At 53.9% G+C, this 23,384-nt stretch overlaps 1 protein-coding gene across 1 annotated transcript; it reads right to left on the minus strand.

Moving 5' to 3' along the window:
* Nucleotides 1-1,064: 1,064 nt before the first annotated feature.
* Nucleotides 1,065-21,516, minus strand: CD40 (CD40 molecule). Its single transcript, XM_053242926.1, has 9 exons — nucleotides 21,058-21,516; nucleotides 13,437-13,518; nucleotides 12,762-12,887; nucleotides 12,510-12,650; nucleotides 11,967-12,060; nucleotides 11,468-11,532; nucleotides 10,649-10,759; nucleotides 6,209-6,234; nucleotides 1,065-6,057 (listed from the first exon to the last, which is right to left on the minus strand). Exons 1-9 carry the CDS (start codon nucleotides 21,514-21,516, stop codon nucleotides 5,908-5,910), a joined length of 1,254 nt encoding a protein of 417 aa, XP_053098901.1. The 3' UTR covers nucleotides 1,065-5,907.
* Between the last annotated feature and the right edge of the window lie 1,868 nt (nucleotides 21,517-23,384).

The following is a 23,384-nucleotide window of genomic DNA, read 5'->3' on the forward strand; positions in this document are numbered from 1 at the left end:
GTTCTTCTGTGTGCTTTACAATTTTATCCTTGAGGATGCTTTCCATCAATTTGCCTGGAATGGACATTAAGGTAACCGGCCTGTTATTTATTTATTTTTAAAATTATATACCACCTTTCATTAAAACAATCCCAAGGCAGTTTACACCAAAATTTAAAAACAAGATTGTAAAAAAGACACAATTAAAATATTAAGCTAAAAATATAAAACAAATCTGTTGTAAAAATATAAAACAAATCTAAGGATCTTAAAGCTGGATTTGAGGATCAGATGTCAAGATCTGAGAAGGAGCTGTGTGAAAATGATGAAAAATTAGTCTCTAAGATGTATAAGTTGTTGCTCTTGGAGGAGACAAGAGACGAAGTGGTTAAAACGACTATGATAAAATGGGCTCAAGATATGGGTCATAATATAGAGATGTCAGCTTAGGAAAAATTATGGAAAACTGATTTAAAGTTTACTGCCTGTTACGTTTTAAAAGAAAATTGTTATAAGATGATGTACAGGTGGTATCTGACACCAAAAAAATTAGCATTAATGTATAAAAATGTTTCAAACAAATGTTGGAAATGTGAACAATGTGAAGGAACTTTCTTCCATATGTGGTGGTCATGCGGGAAGGCAAAGGTCTTTTGGGATATGATATATAATGAGTTGAAGAAAAATTTTTAAATGACATTTCCTAAGAGGCCAGAATCCTTCTTGCTGGGAATAACTCAAGGAGAGCTTTCTAGAAGAAACTTAAGTTTTTTAATGTATGCAACCACAGCAGCTAGAATAGTATATGTGCAGAAATGGAAAGATAATTTTGGAATATGCGGAGATGGCAAAGCTTACAACACTTATAAGGGATGAAAGCTTGGAATGTTTCAAAGAAGATTGGGAACCTTTCTTGCTTTACTTAAAGAACTATTTTTCTAACATGGACCTCTCAGCAGGGTTTGAAATTTAGTAATTACAGCAGGTTGAGTAAGGTAAAATCAAATTGTAAGATGGAGTATATATGTTTTGTATTATTATAGCAATGGCTTATATGTATAGTTAACAAGAACCGCGCAGACTGGTAAGCGGGAAGTCAATATTTACTTAATTAAGTGTAACTGATCGTTAAGGTATGGTAAAATCAATAAAAATTTAAAATGCAAAAAATATATAAAACAAATCTGATTAAAAATTTTAAAAGCATAAAAGTAATACAGAGTTTAAAGAGGAGCAGAAGAGACAATCAAATAAAAGCCTGAGTAAAAAGCCACGATTTAACATGCTTTCTAAAAGCTGTGATGGAGACCGAGGAGCAAATATCTACCGGGAGAGCATTCCAGAGTCTGGGGGCAGCAACAGAGAAGGCCCTGTCCCGCATGCAGGACAACCGAGCCTCCCTCATTGATGGCACCCGGAGCAGAGCCCCCTCAGATGAGCTCATCAAGCGGGCAGCAACCCTTGGAAGCAGGTGGTCCCTCAGGTATCCTCGGCCCAAACCGTTACGGGCTTTAAAGGTCAAAACCAGCACCTTGAATTGGACCCGGAAATGAACTGGCAGCCAGTGCAGCTCTTTCAAAATGGGTGTAATGTGATCCCAGCAGGCATAAAATAAAAGATAAAGTCCTAGCTGCCGCATTTTGCACTAGCTGCAGTTTCTGGATATTCTTCAAGGGCAGCCCTACATAGAGTGCATTACAGTAATCCAGCCATGACGTAACTAAGGCATGGGTAAATGTGGCCAGATCTGCCTGTAATTTTCTGGATCGCCCCAGATCCCTTTTTGAAAATCGATGTTACATTTGCTACTTTCCAGTCCTCTGGTACAGAGCCCAATTGCAGGGATAAGTTATATATTTTAGCAAGGAAGTCAGCAATTTCACATCTGAGTTCTTTGAGGACTTGGATAGATGCTATCCAGCCCTGGCGATTTGTTAGTTTTCAGTTTTTCCAGACATCGTCACTTCTATCTGACTCATTTCTTTAGCCTCCATTCCCGAAAAGCCTGTTTCAGGAACAGGTATATGCTCAGTATCCTCTGCCATGAAGACGGACGCAAAGAACTCATTCAGCTTCTCTGCAACCTCCATATCCTCCTTAATAATCCCTTTCACTCCCTCATTGTCTAATGGTCCAAACGCCTCCCTGGCAGGTTTCCTGCTTCTGATATATTTAAAGAAGTTTTTGTTATTCCCCCTGATGCTTTTAGCTAAATGTTCCTCAAACTCTCATTTCGCCTCCCTTATTGTCGCCTTGCATTTCTTTTGCCAGAGTTTGTGTTCCTTTCTGTTCTCTTCGTTTGGACAGGCCTTCCAATTTTGGAAGGAAGTCTTCTTCCCTTTTATGGCTTCCTTGACGGTACCCATTAGCCATGCTGACATCCTCCTGGACTTAGTGGTATCTTTCCTCCTTTTGGGTGTATAATCTAACTGGGCTTCTAGTATTGTGGTTTTGAGTAAACTCCATGAACTCTGGAGCGAAGTGACTCTCCTGGCTTTCCCTTTCAGCTTTCCTTTCACCATACTCCTCATTTTGGAGAAGTTTCCTCTTCTGAAATTCAAAATGTCCGTGTTAGATTTCCTTGCTGATTCCCTCCCCGCGTGTATCCCGAATTGGATGGCACTGTGGTCACTGTTCCCTAAAGGGCCGATGTCTTGTGGGAGCAAGAAGGAATTGCCCCCTTTGCTAAGCTGGGGCTGCCCTGGGGCTGCCATTTGGATGGGTGACTACACGTGAGCACTGCCTGCTACAAGGTATTCCCCTGAGGGAATGAGGCTGCGGCACGCTGGTGGAGCATCTCTTTGCATGCACAAGGGGAGCGGCTCGTTCCCTGGCAGCAACCTCTCCGCAGGAAGGGCTGGGAGTGGCTCCTGCCTGGAGCCTTGAGAGCGCTGCTGCCAGCCAGCCAGGAGAGGCCATGCAGAGCCGCAGGGAGCCGCGGGCTGACTTGGCAGAAGTCTGTGCGCAGGGCGGTCCACAGAGGAGAGCAACAGGCAACCGTGCTCTTTGGGGACAGACAGGCCCCCTCAGCTGCAGGCCAGATGTCATCCCTGGACCGTGTCCTCGAGGGGCTCTCCGTCTTGGGCCCGCAGCTGCCGTTGGCCAGCAACACCCCCCCCCCCCCCGCCCCAACGGCCCCAGGTCTGACGCGCTCAGCAAGGACGGACGCCTCGGACCAGTGTGGAGGGCCAGGCCCAGCTGCCCCCAGTCTGGCCGGGCCAAACAGACCCGCTCTCTCTCCCCAAGCCCTCACCCCCACCCCCAGGCCCAACTAGCTTTTCTCTTTAGAGACTGCAGGCTGTGCGGATTCACGGCTGCGCCTGCCTGGGATTCACATCTGGCGAACGGCTGCCAAGGAGGAAGTTGAGAGCCATGCAGATGGGAGAACTCTGGCCCAGGTGGGGCATCCCTGTTATTTATTTTTTATTTATTTATCAAATTTGTACACCGCCCCAAACTTTACTCTCTGGGCGGTTAACTATAGCATAAAACAAGTTAAAAACACATACAAAAACTTAAAACAATTTAACAATTTAAAATAAACCAGAGATTAAAACCTTAAAAAATTCAAAAAGCTGAGGAAGCTTGGGTGAAAAGATGGGTTTTCAGGTGTTTTTTGACAACTGCCAGAGATGGGGAGGATTGTATCTCAGCAGGGAGCGCATTCCACAATCTTGGGGCAGCAACTGAGAAGGCCCGTCTCTGTGTAGCCACCAAACGAGTTGGCGGCAACTGGAAACGGACCTCCTCAGATGACCTCAATGGGTGGTGGGGCTTGTAGTGAAGAAGATGCTCTCTTAAATACCTAAGCTGTTTAGGGCTTTGTAAGTTATGACTAGCACTTTATATTTTGTCCAGGAACCTACTGGCAGCCAGTGTAACTCCATCAGTAAAGGAGTAACATGGTCTCTCCGAGATGACCCAGAGACCAACCTGGCTGCCGCGTTCTGAACCAACTGGAGTTTCCGGACTATGTACAAAGGCAGCCCCACGTAGAGCGCATTACAGAAGTCAAGTCTGGAGGTTTCCAACAGATGCACCACAGTTTTGAGGTCATTGATCTCGAGAAACAGGCAGAGCTGGCATATCAGCCGGAGCTGATAGAAAGCACCCCTGGCCACTGCCTCAACCTGAGAAACCAGGGAGGATCCAGAAGTACTCCCAGACTGCGAACCTGTTCCTTTTGAGGCAGTGTGACCCCATCTAGAACAGGTAGATCAAGATCGTCTCTGGAGTTCTGACCCCACACACTAAGTACCTCCGTCTTATCTGGATTCAGCTACAGTTTATTCTCCCTCATCCAGCCCATCAAGGGGGGCCCTGGAGCCTCTCTGGCCATCCCTGCTTCTTGCACGCACGGGAGGAACCTCCCAGGCCTGGAAAGCAGATCCGATCAACTGTTGTAGGCAGCTACTGGCCTGGACCCGGAGTGGGAGGGGCAGCTGGGACCAGAGCAGCGTGCGCACACACACACACACAAACACACACACACTTCCCCCTTCCAGACGGTGGGCACAAGAGGCTGCCGCCTCTCCATCCTTGCAGGTCCCCCTCAACTAGGGCGGGACTCAAGGGCTCCTTCCTGATAGGGATGAGCTCAGGGAGAGGCCATGATCCGCTGGAACCGAGACTGACTCACTGACTCACTTCCTCTTGGAGGACAAAGAGCAGCAGCCTCCAGGCTTCTTACGTGGCCAACTCTCGTGGCAACCCTGAGAAACCAGCCTCCTGATCAGGAGGCAGGCCAGAAGAAAGGTAGAATGAAAGAGCCAGATGCATTCTATTTTTTTTTTCTTCCCAGAAGAAGAAGAAGGAAGTTGTCACCTGTGGACACTGATCCTTTTTGGTCAGGAGACCAGCATTTTATTAGGAGCTAGAAAACTACGGTGGGTTTTAGACTGGTCACCTGCTCTGGCAGCACACAACTTACATGGCTTGCTTGTGTGTGGGGGGGGGGTGTTGTGGGGCTGGGGTGGGGGGTCTTCCTTTGGCACCAGACAATTCCTGGCCAAGGGGCTGAATGTCCCACCCCTACTTAGGGGGTTCAGGCAGCGTCCTGCCCTACTGCCAAGAGGGGATGGCAGCAAGACGTGGCGAGCTCTGGGACCTGGGTGTGGCCGGGCGGGCAGGTGGCGCTTGCACAAGCCAGCCACAAATGCATTAATTGCCGTTGGGGAAGGCAAGGAAATTACGAAGCTCGTGCACAAGAAGCCTCACTCTCACCAGGCCAAGGGAAGCGACCCAGCGGAGCTGGCAAGGGGGCGCCCTGGCAGGAGAGACGGCCCCGGAGGCAAGAGCCCCACGGCAGAGCGGCAGCCCTTCGGAATCTCGCCCCCGCGGCTGCCTTGTGCCACTTGCCAGCCCCTCCGAGAGCCGGCCACGCGCAGCCCTGGAACGAGCTCCACCCAACCATCCCAGCGGCTACTGGTGCAGTCAGACTGGCTGGGGAGCGAGGTCACCTGGCGCCCAGGGAGGCGAGCCAACCCCCGGGCCCAAGAGCATGCTCGGCGGGGGGGGGGCAGAGAGATCCCCCCCCCCCAAGCTGTACAGTTGCTTGACAGATGCCACAGGCTGGCCAGCGATAGGCAGGAGGTCTAGACGAAGCAGAGAAGAGCAGGGAGGCTCCTCGGAGATGGCAAGTCTTTCTGGGCTCCCGGCTTGCTGGGCTTGAGCAGAGGTGCTGGTGCTGGTGCAGCTGGGCTCGGCCACCCAGAGGCCTCCCCTCTGCCCCCCCCTTCCCTTTCCCTGCAGGCCTTTCTGGCCACTTGAGGAAAGAGGCGGCTCTGCCCAAGAGAGGCAAGCGGCCAGGGGGGCTTTGAACAGGAGAGCCGGGGGGGGGGGGCCACAGGCCACCGCTGGTGGAAGAGGAGCCCGGAGGATCCGGGCAGAGAGGCAGCCCCGTAGCCTTGCAGCCGACTCCGAGGCCCTTCAGGGCCGCTCCTGCTCTGCGAGGCGGCTCTCCTTGCCGTCCTCCTGGGCCACCGGCTGGCTTCCGGGCAGCGTCTCTTGTACGGGCAAGGCAGAGAACTCGTCTTCGTCCACCTCGGCGGGCTTCTGCGCGGGAAGTGCCTGGGGGTCCTGAGCAAGTGGCGAGGAGAGGGGGAGGAGCGAGAGACAGGAGTCATGCCAGGGCAGAGCCGTGGGAGCAGACACCCCCACCCCAGCGTAGAGGGGCCCCCAGGTGGCCACTCTTGCCCAGCAAGAGCCATCTGAAGAAGCGAGTCCATACCTCATCCAGACGCAGCTTCCTCCGCTCTAGAGGAGGGGAGAGAAGAGAATCAGGAAGGAACCTCCCTGGCCAGCAGGGAAACCAGCAGGCCCAGACTGTGACCAGAGCAGGGCTCTTCCAAGCAGACGCGAACCGGTGCAGGAGCCATGCCCGAGGGCCCCAATCCCCTTCAGGGGAGGTCTCTCTGTTCACTCTCCACTCCATGCAAAGTTTTATAAACCTCTATTATGTCTCCACATAGTCTCCTCTTTTCCAAACTAAATAGCCCCAGGTGTTGTAGCCTTGCCTCAGTAGGAAGGTGCTCTAGGCCCCTGATCTTCCATGGGGTGGAGAAAGTGGATAGAGAGAAATTCTTCTCCCTCTCACATCACACTAGAACCAGGAGTCATCCCCTGAAATTGATTGCCAGGAAATTTAGGATCAGCAAATGGAGGTACTTTTTCACACAACGCATGATCCACTTGTGGAATTCTCTGCCATGAGATGCGGTGACAGCCAACAACCTGGATGGCTTGAAGAGGGGTTTGGATCACTTCATGGAGGAGAGGTCTATCAATGGCTACTAGTCTGGTGGCTGTGGGCCACCTCCAGCCTCAGAGGCAGGATGCCTCTGAGTACCAGTTGCTGGGGAGCAACAGCAGGAGGGAGGGCATGCACATACCTCTTGCCTGTGGGTTCCCCAGAGGCGGCATCTGGTGGGCCACTGTGTGAAACAGGATGCTGGACTAGATGGGCTTCCTTGGGCCTGATCCAGCAGGGCTTTTCTTATCTCCTTGGTTGCCCTATTCTGCACCTTTTCCAGTTCTACAATGTCCTCCTTAAGATACAGTGACCAGAACTGTACACAGTACTCCAAATGAGGCCACACCATAGATTTGTATAAGGGCATTACGATATTAGCAGTTTTATTTTCAATCCCCTTCGTCACGATCCTTAGCATGGAATTGGCCTTCTTCACTGCTGTCGTGCTGACATTCTCAAGGAGCGGTCCGCCACAACCCCAAGACCTCTCTCTTGGTCAGTTACCGGAAGCTCAGTTCCCATCAGTGCATATGTGAAGTTGGGTGTTTTTCGCCCCCGTATGTATCACTTTACACTTGCTTACATTGAACTGCATTTGCCATTTATTTTTATTTATTTATTTTATTTAACATATTTCTATAACGGCCAAAACTTGCTTCTCTGGGCAGTTTACAATTAAAACCATTTAAACATTAAAATCAATTAAAACCCAACATCACAAGTATTAAAACTATAAATCTAATTAAAAGGCTGGGAGAATAAGTATCTCTTCAGTGCCTTTTGAAGGGTTGTAAGAGATGGGGAGGCTCTTATTACAAGAGGGAGTCGCTTCCAAAGCCCAGGGGCAGCAATGGGAAAGGCCCGTCCCTGAGTAGCCGTCAGACTAACTGGTGGCAGCTGCAGACGAACCTCTCCAGACAATCTTAACAGGCAATGGCGCTCATGGCGAAGAAGGCGTTCTCTTAAATACCCAGGGCCTAAGTTGTTTAGGGCTTTATAGGTTATAACCAGCACCTTGTATTTTGCCCAGAAACCTATCAGCAGCCAGTGTAGCTCCTTCAATACAGGAGTAATATGGTCTCTCCTAGATGGCCCAGAGACCAACCTGGCTGCCGCATTCTGGACCAACTACAGTTTCCGGACTACATACAAAGGCAGCCCCACATACAGCGCATTGCAGTAATCCAGTTTGGAGGTGACCAGCAGATGTACCACTGATTTTGAGGTCATTCATCTCAAGAAATGGACGCAGCGGGCGTATCAGCTAAAGCCGATAAAAAGCACCTCTGGCCACCGCCTCAACCTGGGACACCAGGGAGAGGTTCGGATCCAGAAGCACCCCCAGACTGCGCACCTGTTAATTCCGGGGGAGCGTGACCCCCCATCCAGAACTGGCAGATCAACATAGTCTCCCAAGTTCCAGCCCTGCACAATGAGTACCACTCACCCAGTTTAGTCACCCACTCACCCACTTTGGAGAGATCCTTTTCAAGCTCCTCACAATGTTTGACTTCATTACCCTAAATAGTTTGGTGTCATCTGCAAAGTTGGCCACTTCGCTGCTTGACATGGGGTCTGCCAGATGTTGCTGAACTAATAAACCAATAAATTGTAGCTGGAGATGCTGGAAGTTGTAGTTCAGCAACATCTGGGGGACTCCACATTAAGAACCACTGTTCTAGATCATTCATGAACAAATTAAAGAGCACTGGTCCCAGGACAGATCCCTGGGGGACACCACTTCTTACCTCCCTCCATTTAAAGGACTGTCCATTTATACCTACACTGTTTTTTTTCCTTCAACCAGTTACCAATCCACACATGAACCTGTCCCCTTAGAACTGCTTACTTTGTCTAAAGCTTTGTGAAAGCCCAAGTATACTTTGTCAACCAATCACCTTTATCCACATGCCTCCTACTGATACTCGCAGAGAACTCCAAAAGGTTAGTGAGGCAAGAGTTGCTCTTGCAGAAGCCATGCTAATTCTCCTTCAGCAGGGCCCGTTCTTCTATGTGTTTAACAATGTTGTCCTTAAGTATGTTTTCCATCAGTTTGAGAGGAGAGCTGGTCTTATGGTAGCAATCATGACTTGTCTCCTTAGCTAAGCAGGGTCCACCCTGGTTGCATATAAAAGGGAGACTAGAAGTGTAAGCACTGGAAGATCTTCCCCTCAGGGGATGATGAAGCCGCTCTGGGGAGAGCAGAAGGTTTCAAGTTCCCTCCCTGGCAGCATCTCCAAGATCGGGCTGAGAGAGATTCCTGCCTGCAACCTTGGAGAAGCCACTGCCAGTCTGTGAAGACAATACCGAGCTAGATAGACCAAGGGTCTGACTCAGTCTATGGCAGCTTCCGATGTTCCTAATTCACCCAGCACAGAAGTTAAGCTAACCTGCTTGTACTTTCCTAGTTCCCCCCTGGATCCCTTTTTGAAAGTGGGAGTTATACTAGATGCTTCCCATTCCCCCAGTACAGAGCCCGATTGTAGGGAGAATTTACATATTTTTGCTAGGAGAGCAGCAATTTCACACTTTCCTTCAGAACTCTTGAGTAGCTGCCATCTGATCCTGATGATTTGTTAAACTGTAGTTTTTCAAGACACCTCAAATTAGCTCAGTTCTTCAGCCTCCAAGCCTAAGAAGCTCAGTTCTGGAGTGGATATATGGCCATGATCTCCCCTGCTAACTGAGCAAAGAGGCACCTTTTTAACGTGGCGATTCTCTTTATTTAGCAGGGGGAGAGTAACTGGCCCTATCCACCCCCTGCACAGGGTGCCTCCAGTGACTGTGGCTGGGGTCTGTCTTATGCTTCTTTTTAGATTGTGAGCCCTTTGGGGACAGGGAGCCATCTTATTTATTTATTATTTCTCTATGTTAACCGCTTTGGAAACATTTGTTGAAAAGTGGTATATAAATATTTGTTGTTGCATCCTCTGCCATGAAGACAGATGCAAATAACTCATTCAGCTTCTCTGCATTATCCTCCTCAGTAATCCTTTTCACACCTTCATCATCTAAGGCAGGGGCGTAGCTAGGGGAGAGGAGGCCCCTGTTCAGCACTCTCTCTGGCGGCCGCCCAGTGTGAGGGAGATAATGCAGAAAATAGGGAGGGGTGGAGCTGGAGGGCCCTCAGGAGCGGGGGCCCGTGTTCTTTGAACCCTTTCGTTCAATTATAGCTACGCCCCTGATCTAAGGGTTCAACCACCTCCCTGGCAGGTTTACTACTTCTGATATATTTATTTATTTATCAAATTTGTACACCGCCCCAAACTTTCGCCTCTGGGCAGTTTACAATATTTAAAGAAGTTTTTGTTATTCCCCATGACACTTCTAGCTATATGCTCTTCAAACTCTCTTTTTGCATCCTTTATTGTCTCCTTGCATTTCTCTTGCCAGAGTTTATGTTCCTTTCTGTTCTCTTCATTTGGACAGGACTTTCATTTTCTGAAGGAAGTAGTCTTCTCTTTTATATCTTTTCTGACTCTACTTGTTAGCCATACTGGCGTCCTCCTGAACTTGGTGGTACCTTTCCTCCTTCTTGGTATACTGTACATTCCAACTGAGCTACTAGTATTGTAGTTTTAAATAAGTTCCATGCTTTCTAGAGTGATTTGACCCTAGTTACTTTCCCTTTCAGCTGGCTTTTTACCAATCATCCCCTCATTTTTGAGAAGTTTCCTCCTCTGAAGTCCAACGCTTCTGTGTTGGGACTTCCTTGGCAATGTTTCACTTGCATATAAGCTGAATTGGACCACCCTATGGTCACTGTTCCCCAATGGTTCTAGAACTCTGACATCTTGCATGAGGTCCGGGGCACCACTCAGGAGGGTCAAATCACTCCAGAATCGTAAAGGTGGCCTTCTCTCGGGTTGGTTCCACAACCAGCCACCCCAGTTCCCAGCCTGTCTTCCCAAGACTCACCCCTGCAAGTCCGATGCCAGACCAAGAGTCCAATGCTCCCCGCAAGCACAGCAAAGGAGATCAAAACCACAGTCAGCACAATTCTCTTCCTTTCTTCTGAGGTTGGGAGGTCTGTGGGAAGGGGGGTAAGACGTCAAGACACAGGGTTAGGGTTAGGGTCCTCTCCACCTCCAAGTTGCCGTCAGAAACCTCTTGCTTTGCCTTCCTCTGAAGCAAAGGCTGCTGCCCCAGAGGAGGCCCCACCCACCCCCAATCTGGACAGGACTCAACGCTACCCCACAAAGTCAGCCAAGCAGGGCCAGTTGACAAAACCAAGATCACCTCAATGTACTGGGCGGTTGCGGGGATGTTTTCCCAACCAAGTTCTGCCCAGGTTGCGGGGACAGCAAGTTCTCCACCCAAGCTCCCCTTCAGGGGCATAGCAAGGGGGCCCAGAGACAAGATTTTAAAATGGGCCCCTCGCTGATACACACACACACAAACACACTTCACAATATATAGTGCACTCACACTCACATCCCCATTATGAATACGGTGAATATCCAGTTCACATTGAATCTAGTTTTTTTACTCTCTGCTCCTGCTGATCTCCAAGAGACTCAGCATAATTCATAGGGGGTGCAACATGGGCGGGTGGGGAGTCATGTGATGTGCCTCTGGGGGGCCCCTCGATGCAGTGGGGCCCCAAGATGACTGCCTCCCCTTGCCTAATGGTTGTTACGCCCCTGCTCCCCTTATCATTGTCTGCCCAAGGCATAGCCCCTTTGACCGGCCCCCAGCCCTGATCAAGGCCTTGGCGGCAGCCGAGAATCCACTCACCACCACACACGACATCTGACTCGCGCGTTCCGTTTGCCTTCTTGACGAGCCTGCTGGCCTCACAGCTGCAGAGAGAGAGCGAGAAGCTCAGGGGCCAAGCTCATGGGGCATGCAGGTGTGTGCAGACAGAGCCCCAGGGCCGCCACCTGTGGGTCCTCCTTTTGGGAGATGGTGTTTGGAGCAGAGAAGCAGCAGGAGGCAAAGGGGCCCCTTGACCCACCACTATGGGGTCTCTGGTGTGCCCTGGTCACTCAAAGCCCACCTTCTCCTGAAAGGAGCTTTTCTTGGAGCAGCTTCTGAGCTCAGCCGCAGGCATGCATAAGCCTTGGCTGGCCAGCCCCACCCCCGCCCCCCAGCAAGGCCCCAATCCTCTCCAGGTCAGCCCCCTCCCCAGCCAGCTCTTCATCCCAATGCAGCAGCAGCAGCAGCTGGCACCGGAGAGGTCCATGCCCCCTGCCCGGGTGGCATGTAAGGCGGACCTGCCCACGGCCCACCATACCTGCTCCACGGTTGGCACGGAGCTGTGGCAGACAAGATGCTGGAGAAGTAGCCGTGAGGACAATCCTCGCAGACTGTGTCGCTGGTGCTGGTGGCTAGGAGAGAGAGAGAGAGAGAGAGAGAGAGAGAGAGAGAGAGGCTGGCTCATCGGGGGAGGCTCCGTCGTGCCCCTGGGGCATGGTGAGGCTGGGGGTCAGAGGTGTGGGGACCTCGTCCCCCATGCCTGGGGTTGGGGCAGGGGGCTTCCCTCCCGGATGCAGCGATGCCTCTAGGGTTGCCTGCGAGTGGGAAGACGTCTTGCAGCCAGAGCAGGGCTGGTGGGTGCCTCCTGCTCCCTATGCAGGGGTAAGAGGGGAGGAGGCAGGTCAGCTGCTTGGGGCAGGGCCCTTCTCAAGGCTGCCTCTGAGCATGTGCAGAGCCACTTCCCCCCACCACAGAGCAGCTGCAGCCCAGCCAGCACAAGGGGACTAGGAGGCCCAGCTGAGCTCCTGGGATCAGTGGGGCCCTCCAGCCCCAGAGCGGCCCAGCACCCCGCCTGGCCCACCTTCCTGCTGGACCCCTTTGCCCGGGCCGCAGAGGTTGTTCTTCCGGCAGGTCAGGCACTCCTGGCTGGAGCAGTGGGTGCCGTTCTTGCACCGGCACTCGGTGTTCTGCGTGGCGTCCCCAGCGATGTGCACGGCCAGATCTGCGGGAAGGGGAGAGCGCGAGATGCATCTGGGGTGGGGGGAGGGGGGGACAGGGCCCCTCCCCACCCAGGCCAGGAGAGAGCCCCGCCACCACCCACAGAGTCACCTACTGTTATGACAATCGCGGTGCGGGATGCACTCCTTCTCCTGGGTCCAGTCGCCCTGGAAGTGGTGGGCCTTGCACGGCACACAGAGGGTCAGCACCCCCTCGGAACAGTCAGCGGCCACCCTTTCACCTGCGACACGGCACAGAAACACACACGGTGGCCGAAAACTGCTTGGCGGGGGACACAAGGCAGCTGACTGCGAGCATCATGGGGCAGGGGCTCCACAGGAACGCCACTGGGGGCTGCTGGATGGGCTCTGGGTGGCCCCTCTGAGTGCCAGGGGCTTGATCCCCAACAGACTCCAGCTCAGAGGGCTTGGGGAGCAGGGGTGGGCAAGCCTCTGCCGGAGACCTCAGGAGAGCCCCTTGAAGGCAGCAGAGCAAGTCGCATTGGGAGCCCCCAGAAGACCCTGGGAAGCAGGCAGGCCCTGGAGCTCAGCGGCAGACTCCGGCCAGCCGCCTGCTTCTGGCCACTTGGCAAGGGGCCACACTGGGCAGCCCTTCCCAAGAGCGGGTGGGCCATGCCCTTCCCCCAGGAGGCGCCAGGCCTGCCAGGAAGTGGGCCTGGGCCCTCCGTGAGCTCTTGCGGGGGGTGGGGGGGGAGTTCTCCCAGTCGGAAGAGATGAGCTGCAAGGAACGCAACGCCCCCCCCGCCCCCCGAGTCCCACACAGTTTGTACCTGGGGGGCATTTGTCGCAGCACCTGCCCTCGTGCTCATACCGAGTCGAGCCGCATTTCTGCCCCTGCTCCAGAGCCAGACCCTGCAAGAGGGGAGGGCGGAGGGTTAGCCCCAGCTCGGCCTGGGGGGCACAGCAGCAGCAGCAGCAGCAGCAGGCGACACCCAGCAGGCCCCATTCAGTCCCAGCAGGCAGGTTTGGGGGAAGCGTGATGAGAAACCTCTCGGTGGCCGCTCCACCGCAAAGCCAGTGACGGGGCTCCCTGCAGGACCGGGCGCTGCCAGGGGGCTGCTCCAGCCCCGGGTGCCCCAAGCCCTGCTGGGGCTGGACGAGGTGAACCCCCAACTCCCCTCCAGCCCCGCCTCCCCCCCCCCACTGCCCTCCCGGGGCCTCTCACCCAAACCACAAGCCACTGAGGAGGAGGAGGAGGAGCGGAAGCCTTGCCTCACACGCCCGAACATCCTCTCAAGTGGGTTCTGGTGAGACAAGAAGCAGCAACTTTATCTCGCGGCATCTAACCACAAGGCAGTTTGCGCTGAAGCCGCCAACGAAGGGAGTGGGATTTCGAAGGAGCATCTGGGCCTGGCACAGCCCACCCGCTCAGGGCCAAGACTGGCGGCTGGATCTCTCGCCCTTCCCAAGAAGGTCTCCTCCTCCTCCTCCTCCTCCTCCTCCTCCGGGCAATCACAAGGGCTTGGAGAACTTCCCGGGGAAGCAGCCGTGTTAGTCTTTCACAACAAGCACAAGCCATCTTGTCAAGCCTGGAAGACAAAGACTAGTCTTGCAGCAGCAGCAGCTTTTGTGCACCTGCCCCATTATTATTTATCATATTTATATACTGCCTGATGTGCATCCCTAGCCACTGTATATAATTTAAAACACAAGTATAACACAGGATAAAATGATTAAAATGAACCAGCCAGCGTGGCGTAGTGGTTAGAGTGCTGGACTAGGACCGGGGAGACCCGAGTTCAAATCCCCATTCAGCCATGAGACTAGCTGGGTGACTCTGGGCCAGTCACTTCTCTCTCTCAGCCTAACCTACTTCACAGGGTTGTTGTGAAAGAGAAACTCAAGTATGTTGTACACCACTCTGGGCTCCTGGGAGGAAGAGCGGGATATAAATGTAATAATAATAATAATAATAATAATAATTAAAAGAGTTTTACAAGCAGTTTAAAATTAATTAACTAAAAGCCTGAGAAAGTACTTGTGTCTTAAGGGTCTTTTAAAAACATTTTAACCAATGATTTTAACCAGTATAAAATAGATAGATAGATAGATAGATAGATAGATAGATAGATAGATAGACAGATAGATAGACAGAGATGGAGAAGGCCTTATTTGGACAGGGAGTGAATTCCAGAGCCCGGGGCTGCCACAGAGAAGGCCCAGCCCCAAGCAGCCACCAAACATGCCGGCAGAACCAAAACTGGACCTCCCCATTAGATGCATAAATCTAAGTACAGACACAACACTGATCGCAGCAGGAAGAACTGCAATGATCTAAAAGCATCAGTCAGTTCCACATGTGCCAGGAGTTAAAACCTGAGGGTGGGGGGAACTACCAGCAGAAAAAGAACTGTATTCAGAGCTCACCTAGATGCCAGCAACAAAGCATGTCTCTCTCGCAGCTATTCCACAACTCAAGTGCCTCCACCAAAGAGACCCTGTCCTTTTAAGCCACTGGCCAGTGGTGGTGGAGAAGCTGGAGCCCACAACAGGGAGAGGAGAGCTGGTCCTGTGGCAGCAAGCATGACTTGTCCCCTTAGCTAAGCTGGGTCCGCCCTGGTTGCCTATGAATGAGAGCCTAGAAGTGTGAGCACTGGAAGAGATTCCCCTCCTTAGGGGATGGAGCATTTCCGAGATGGGGCTGAGAGAGACTCCTGCCTGCAACCTGGGAGAAGCCGCTGCCAGTCTGGGTAGACAATCCTGAGCGAGATGGACCAAGGGTCTGACTCGGTAGAAGGCAGCTTCCTGTGTTCCTAACAGGGGCCAGGACACAGTGGCCAGGGAGGGGTTGAGGGGATGCCGGCCCCAGCCCTCTTCCTCCCTTTGGAGCGCCAAAGATCCGAGTCACGGAACTGGGAGGCAGAGAGCAGAGAGTCCCCTCGAGAGGCCCTGGCCCAGGCTCTCCGGCATGACCCTGACACACTCCTCTCCTCCTGCCGCTGGGAGGGCAGGCATGGCGAAGTAGACCCCAGTAGGCTCCCATGGCTAGAGAGCCGAAAGCAGAGAAGAGTCGGAGAGCGGTGGGAGATCCTGAAGAGAGCGAGAGAGGGAGACCCTGACGGCACAATCACAAGCCATTTCCCAGAGGAGGCCAACTGGGAGCGTGAATGCAGAGAGAGCACGCTAAGTAGCCAAGAAGGGCACGCTCCGGGAGAGGGAGGAGGGGCAGAGAACCAGGAAAGGGGGCAGCAGCCTGGCATGACCCTGCAGGGAGAGTGTCAGGAAAGCCAGGGCTGACCAGCGAGGCCAAACACAATGAAGACGCCTTTCCCCGCTACGTCCAAAGCACGAGGGAGTGGTAGGTCTGTTGCGAGAAGAAGATGGCCGAGGGGGAGGAAGGGGCGGCAGGGAGGTGCCCCGCCCCGCCCCAAAGGCTTTTACCAAAACCGAGCGCTGGTGGGGGGAAAGCGGAGGGAGGGGTAAGTGCACCCTCCCCCGCCCTAAAAGTGAGACACACACACACCCGCCTTCGAACCGCAAACCCACCCAGTTTTTGAATCTGTTCGGAGGCCCATAAAAGGGCTTCCAAACAGGTTCGTGCACATCCCTACCTTCGAAGCGGGCGGGGCAGAGGAGTTGGGGATGTTTAGACCAATGAGCTCAACATCAATGCCTGGCAAGATCCTAGAGCAGATGATTAAGCCGTTGATTTGTGAGCACTTAGAAAAGTATCTGGCAACTAGTGGGAGCCAGCACGGATTTGTTGAGAACAAGCTGTGTCAGATGCGCCTCTCCTCCCCCCGCCCGCGCATAGCAGTTAGTAGTTTGGTAGATCATGAGAATGCTCCAGGTAGTGCCCCTTATGTCAGCTGGGTCTTTGATGTGGTCTATGCAATAACCTTGTAAACAAGGTGGTAAAATGCAGGCCGGGTGACAACTGTTAGGTGGGTTTAGGGCAGCCTTTGAGGAGCTGGGCCCAATGTGTGTTCCTTAGTGGCGCCACATGACCCTGGAGAGAACTACGGAGTGGAAGGCCATGTGGCTTTGTCCTGGGCACAGTGCTCTCTCACAAGGGACCTGGTTGGAGGTGCAGAGGGGGACAGATGCCTAGGGAATAGCCAACAGGAGCTGGGCAGTATCCCGTCCGGCAAATGCCGTCTCTTAAGGTGCGAGGGTGCAAATGCTTCAAATGAAACAGAAGGGGACAGAGCAGAACCACATAAAGAGCAGACGGGAGCCGGTGCCAGCTGGTCAAAGAGTCAAAAGATAGATAGCAGACACCAGGTGAGAGATTCAGCGTATAGGTGCCTATATGCCAATGCCAGAAGCCTCTGAGCCAAGACGGGTGAGCTGGAGACAGTGCTTGGTGGCTAACGCAGAAATAGACATAGTGGGCATAACAGAAACATGGTGGAACAGTGAGAACCGGTGGGACACTGTTATTGCTACGTATAAACTCTACAGAAAGGACAGGGAGGGGCGCCTTGGAGGTGGAGTAGCACTGTATCTTAAAGAAGGGATAGAATCTAACAAGCTAGAAAACCTGGGTGGACAGGAGTCCTCCACAGCAACCCTGTGGGTGACTATACAAGGCCTGAAAGGAAATGTGCTACTGGGGACGTGCTATCGCCCTCCGGATCAAAATGCCGACAGTGACTGGGAGTTGCAGGAGGAAATCAGGGAGGCGTCAAGGACAGGCAGGCCTGTAATCATGGGTGACTTCAATTATTTATTTATTCATTTGATTTGTATACCGCCCTTCCAATATGGCTCAGGGTGGTTTACAATTAGAAACAAACCACTAAAACAATAAAGAGGCAAAACAAAAATTAAAAACAATATAACAACAGTTAATTTAAAAACATTTTAAAACAAGAATTAAACAATTTCAGTAATTAAAAACCCCAAAACCGGGTTAAAATATTAAAACTGATTTTAAAACCCTGGAAAGCCAGGCCAAACAAATAGGTTTTAAGGGCTATCCTGAAGGCTAATAGAGAATTCAAATTATGGATTTCCGCAGGGAGCGCATTCCACAGCCTCGGAGCAGCTATAGAGAAGGCCCGCCTCTGAGTCACCACCAGACGAACTGGCGGTAACTGGAGACAGACCTCCTCAGATGACCTTAATGTACGGTGGGGATCACGCAGAAGAAGGCGCTCTCTGAGGTAACTCGGGCCTAAGCCATTCATGGCTTCAAAGGTAATAACCAGCACTTTGTATTTCGCCCGAAAACATATCAGCAGCTAGTTCAACTGTTTTAAGACAGGCATAATATGGTCTCTTCGGGTTGCCGCAGAGACCAACCTGGCTGCCACATTCTGAACTAACGGAAGTTTCCGTACAAAGGCAGCCCCACGTAGAGCGCATTGCAATAGTCAAGCCGGCAGGTCACCAGCTGGTGCACCACTGTTTTGAGGTCATCCTCTTCAAGGAATGGGCGCAGCTGTCGATTCAGCCGAAGCAGATAGAAAGCACTCCTGGCCATGGCCTCCACCTGAGATACCAGGGTGAGGCCTGGGTCCAGGAGTACTCCCAAGCTGCGCACCTGCTCCTTCTGGGTGAGTGTAACCCCATCCAGCACTGGAAGATCTAACTCACCCCTCAGATTCTGAGCCCCCACAATGAGCACCTCTGTCTTGCTTAGATTCAGCTTCAATTATTTATCCCTCATCCAGCCCATTACTGCCCGTAGGCAGGCATTTAGAGAATGAGTGCCATTTCATGAAGAAGGAAGGGAGAAGTAGATTTGAGTGTCATCCGCATACTGATAACACCCAGCACCAAATCTCCTAATGACCTCACCCAGTGGTTTCATGTAGATACTGAAAAGCATTGGTGACAGAATGGAGCCCTGAGGGACTCCATATAACAGCTCCTGCTTTGAGGAGCAACTGTCACCAAGCTCCATCATCTGGGATCTACCCCAGAGATAGAAACGGGACCACTGCAAAGCAGTGCCCCCTGTCCCCAAACCCCAGGCAACCCAGAAGGATACCATGGTCGATGGTATCGAACGCCACCAAGAGATCCAAGAGGACCAACAGAGTCACACTTCCTCTGTCGATTCCCCGGTAAAGGTCATCCATCAGGCCGACCAAGGCTGTCTCAACTCCATAGCCCATTCTAAAGCCAGTTTGAAATGGATCTAGATAATCAGTTTCCTCCAAAACCGCCTGGAGCTGGTTAGCCACCACCCTCTCGATTACCTTGCCCAACCAGGGGAGATTGGAGATTGCCCTATAACTATCCATCGCTGAGGGATCCAGGGAAGGCTTCTTAAGAAGAGGTCTAACTACTGCCTCCTTCAAACATGGAGGCACCCTACCCTCCCTCATTTATGATATTAACTAAGCCATCTCCAACAATCTCTTTTGGGCAAGGATCCAGAGAACAAGTGGTAGGCCATACCACTCCAAGAGCTTGTCCACGTCGTCAGGAGTCACAGATTGAAACTGATCCAACTTAACACTGCAAGAGGGATCGCTGGATACCTCTCCCACAGACCCTGCAGAAAGAGTCCAAGTCAGCCCGAATACAGGATATTTTATCCGCAAAGAACCCACTAAAGGCGTCACAGCAGAGGATCTCTGGGAGCTGATTTACCCACACAAACTGGGTAAATTAGCATTCAGGTAATGACAAAGAGGCCAAAATTCTTACATACACTGAATGATCGTGCCCTAGAACAGTTGGTCATGGAACCAACCAGAGAGAAGGCCACCTTGGACTTAATTGTGAGTGGCATTCAGGACCTGGTGTGAGATTTCAATGTCATCGACCCTTTAGGGAACAGTGACCACAATGCGATCAAATTCAGGATACATGTGGGGAGAGAATCAGTAAGGAAGTCTAACATAGACACTTTGAATTTCAGAAGAGGAAACTTCTCCAAAATGAGAAGTATGGTGAAAAGAAAACTGAAAGGGAAAATCAAGTCATGTCACTCCAGAATGCATGGAGTTTACCCAAAACCACAATACTAGACACCTAGTTAGAATGTCTACCAAAAAAGAGGGAAAGTACCACCAAGACCGGGAGGATGCCAGCACGGCTAACAGGTAAAGTCTTTGAGAGTGTCAGTAGGCATGTGGATAAAGGTGATCCAGTTGACATAGTCTACCTGGACTTCCAAAAAGCTTTTGACAAAGTTCCTCTCAAATATTTTTGAGAAAACTTAGTTATGGGATAAGGGGTCAGGTTCATGTGTGGATTGCTAACTGGTAGGTATAAATGGAGTTTTTTCACAATGGAAGGAACATAAGAACAGCCCTGCTGGATCAGGCCCAAGAAGGCCCATCTAGTCCAGCATCCTGTTTCGCACAGTGGCCCACCAGATGCCGCTGGAAGCCACAGGCAGGAGTTGAGGGCCTGCCATCTCTCCTGCCACTACTCCCCTGCAACTGGTACTCAGAGGCACCCTGCCCTTGAGGCTGGAGGTGGCCCACAAGGAAGCAAGAAGTGGAGTCCTCCGGGGATCGGTTCTGGGACCAGTACTTCCTAGTTTATTCATAAATGACCTAGAAGTTGGGGTAAATAGTGAGGTGGCCAGATTTGCAGATGACACCAAACTATTTAGGGTAGTGAAATCCACAAGGGATTGTGAGGAGCTCCAAAAGGATCTCTCCAAATTGGGGGAGTGGGCAACAAAGTGGCAGATGCATTCTGTGTTAGCAAGTGTAAAGTGAACCATATTGGGACAAAAAATCCCAACCACCTATAACCTGAGGGGAGCTGAGCTGTCAAATGTCTCGGGGCCAGAGGGGAGCCAGGAGGGGCCAGGAGGCGCCCAGCTGCTCTTTCAGCGAACCCACCCTCCGAGGAGCTCTGTCTGTCTCTGCAGCTGGCGTTGCTGCCAGCCAGCCAGGAGAGGGTCTGGCAGGGAGGCCTGCAGGGAACAGGTCTCCGGTGGAGCGGGGTGGCTGGGGTGGGCACTGGGCAGGCCCCCAGCCAGCCTAAAAGCTCGCCAGAGGAGCGGGGCGAGCTGAGCTGGCCTTTCCTAGACCACCGTCCAGCGACATCATCTTGGAGTTCTGCTCGAAGAGCCTTTAGAGCCCTCCTCGGCATCGGGGGTGGGCGGGGGGGGGCAGAGGAGAGCGGCGAGGGGGTCAGCCTCGCCCTGGTACCCCCCCCTCCGCGCCAGCTGTGAGGGCCAAGGAGAGGGCGAGGTTGAGCGGCACCGGGAGGCGGGGGATTCCCACGCACCACCGAAAGAGGAAGCAGCAGCAGCAGGAGGCGCGAGTGGGTGGGTGCGCGGGCGGGCCTGCTCCCAAGGGCCGGCCGGCCGGCCAGGAGGGGCGCAGGAGAGGGGCCCCCCCCGCCCGGGCAGGAGGGGCGGGCGCTACAGGGAGGAGGGGGCGCTCTCCGCGGGGCTCAGGAGGGCGGCGAGGCCGACTCGCGGCGCGGCTCCTGCAGGGTCCGAACCGAAGAGGGAGCGAAAGCGAAACTCACCGCCAGGAGGGCGCAGGCAGCCCACGCCGAGAAGCAGCCCAGCCGCCAGCAGCAGCAGCAGCGGCGCCCCATCGCTTCCCCGCTGCGCTTTGCTGCTGGCTCCGCCGACGGCTCGCCCTTTAAGCGCTCCCCGCCCAGCGAAGCGAGGAGGAGCCCTCTCGGGGGGCGGCCCCACGGCCAGCCCAGCCCCCGCCAGCCCAGCCCGGCCTCGTGGGCGCCGAGCTCGCCGCAGCAGCAGCACTGCGCCGGGCGGGACACTCGCGACCAAGTCCGGGCCGCCGCCAGCTGCGCCGGGCGCTGGGTCCAGGCGCGCGCTCGCTGCGCTCCCGCCGGAGAGGCCCGGCAGCCGCGGCAGCGCCCAGCGCGCCGGCTCCTGCGGGGAGAAGCGGACGGGGCTGCGGAGCTGGGCGCTTCCCGGGTGGCGCGAGGGCTCCCTGAGGTGTGCTTCCCTCTTGGCATCGCCCTCGCCGCCGCCGCCGCTTTCCGGATTGGGTGGCTGCTGCTGCCGCCGCCTCGCACAGCCGCGCCCCCCCGGCGGGGCAGAACCAGATAGCCGGCCGTATTTGCCCGTTGAAGGAGGCTGGCCCCCTCGCAACGCATCGCGAATGCGGTTTGAATTCGGCGCCAGGAAACCTTGCCGTGTGCACTGCTTCTCGCACTTTTTGCGGTGTAAGCCTCGCTATCTGGGTGCAACGTTTTGTGGCGCCGAATTCAAACCGCATTCCAGATCCGTTGTAAGGGGGGTCATCCTGGCCTGCTTGCTGGAGGAGGGCAGCTCCGCCTCCGCCTCTCACCGGCAAAGAAGGAGCCCAAGCATGGGCAGCCCAGGGCACCTGGAGAGGAGGGGGCCCATCTCCCCAGCGGTGGCAACGTGGCCCACATGGCCATTGCCACAGGAGACCGTGAGGGCCCCCCCACCTGAGGGATGCACCAGCCCCCCACCCACCCAATGAGTTGAATGAATTAAATAACTAAACATTTCAGGCTTGTATTCTGGGTCTGGCTGTTCAGGGGGGACTCCTTCGCTCCCCCACCTCAACCCTCCCGGCTCCAGGCCCCCCCCCCCACGCACCACAACCATGGGGCACCATACCCCAGGAAGACCTCCTGTCCAAAGCTCAGGGACACAAAGAGGAGATGCTGCAAAAAAACAAACCCCACGCGCCGCCCCCCCCCCCCCCGTGTGCGCCTGCAGCCAGATCCGGGTGGGGCCGTGATCTCTTTAGACTCTGCTCCAGAGACCCCACCTCATGGCCTGGCTCCAACACAGCCATCATGGAGGGAGGCTGGCCCAGGGCTGAGGGCAACAGGAGTGGGCCCTCTTGAGCCAATAGCCGGGACGGAGCGGGAGGAAAGAGCTGGCTGGCAGTGTGGTCAAGAGACAGCCAAGCGTTCAGACACAGAAACCCGCCTCGGAAGGAGCTGCCGCCACCGCCAGAGCTGGGCTACTAAGAGGTGGGGGCATGCGTGGGCCCTCAGGAAGGCCAGGCCAAGGCTGGGATGGACACACACACACAGCCTTACCAGCAGGCGCTGAGCAATGGCTCCTCTCCTCCGAGGCCTTGGGCCGAATCCTGGGAAGGAGGCGAGAGCCCTAGCCCTAACCCAGGCTTCTCTCAGCAAAAGCCCCCGCAGCCACATCCTGCACGGGCCCTTCTCTTTCTCAGGAGTCAGGCAGCGGCACACGCTGCTGTGAGGGGCCTCACAGATGACCCCCCCCCCGCGCCCCGTGCCACCCCATGCCAAGAAGAGGCAGACAGTCCAGGAGTGGCACCCCTCCACCTGGTCTCCATCTCGGGAAGGCATCCCTCAGACCAGGCCTCTTGCAGACATTGCAGGACAACTCTGCTAACTCCAGGCTACTGGCCGCTGAGGCTGTGAGTGATGGGAACGGTCGTCCCCAAACAGCTGTGCAGTCCTGCCTCCGAACATGCCCCCTTCGACACACAGGCTGGAGGAACCCAAGGAGGCGAGTGAGTCTTGGTTTAATGTTTGTGTGAACAGCCTTGGGGTTGTTTTAATGAACGGCGGAGGAGGAGGGCCCTGGGCACGGAGGGCAGGAGCCACAGCGCAGCCCTGCACGTGGCACCAGAAGCAGAAGCGCCCAAGTCTGTGCTGGAGGGACACTGTTGGCGTGGATGACGACGCAGCCATTTGGGGATTTCCCCACAGACACATCACTGGGGATGCCCATCGCAGTCTCCAGGGAAGGAGAACCAGCCCCTCATACTGGGGTGGGAAGCCAGCCGCGGTGGGGCTGCTTCCTGGCCGGGACTTCCCCCTCTTGCCGCTCTCTCAGGCCAGATGAGGGAGGGAGGGAGCTCTGC

Source organism: Hemicordylus capensis, chromosome 4 (genome assembly GCF_027244095.1).
Source record: "Hemicordylus capensis ecotype Gifberg chromosome 4, rHemCap1.1.pri, whole genome shotgun sequence".
In the NCBI taxonomy this organism is placed as follows: Eukaryota; Metazoa; Chordata; class Lepidosauria; order Squamata; family Cordylidae; genus Hemicordylus; species Hemicordylus capensis.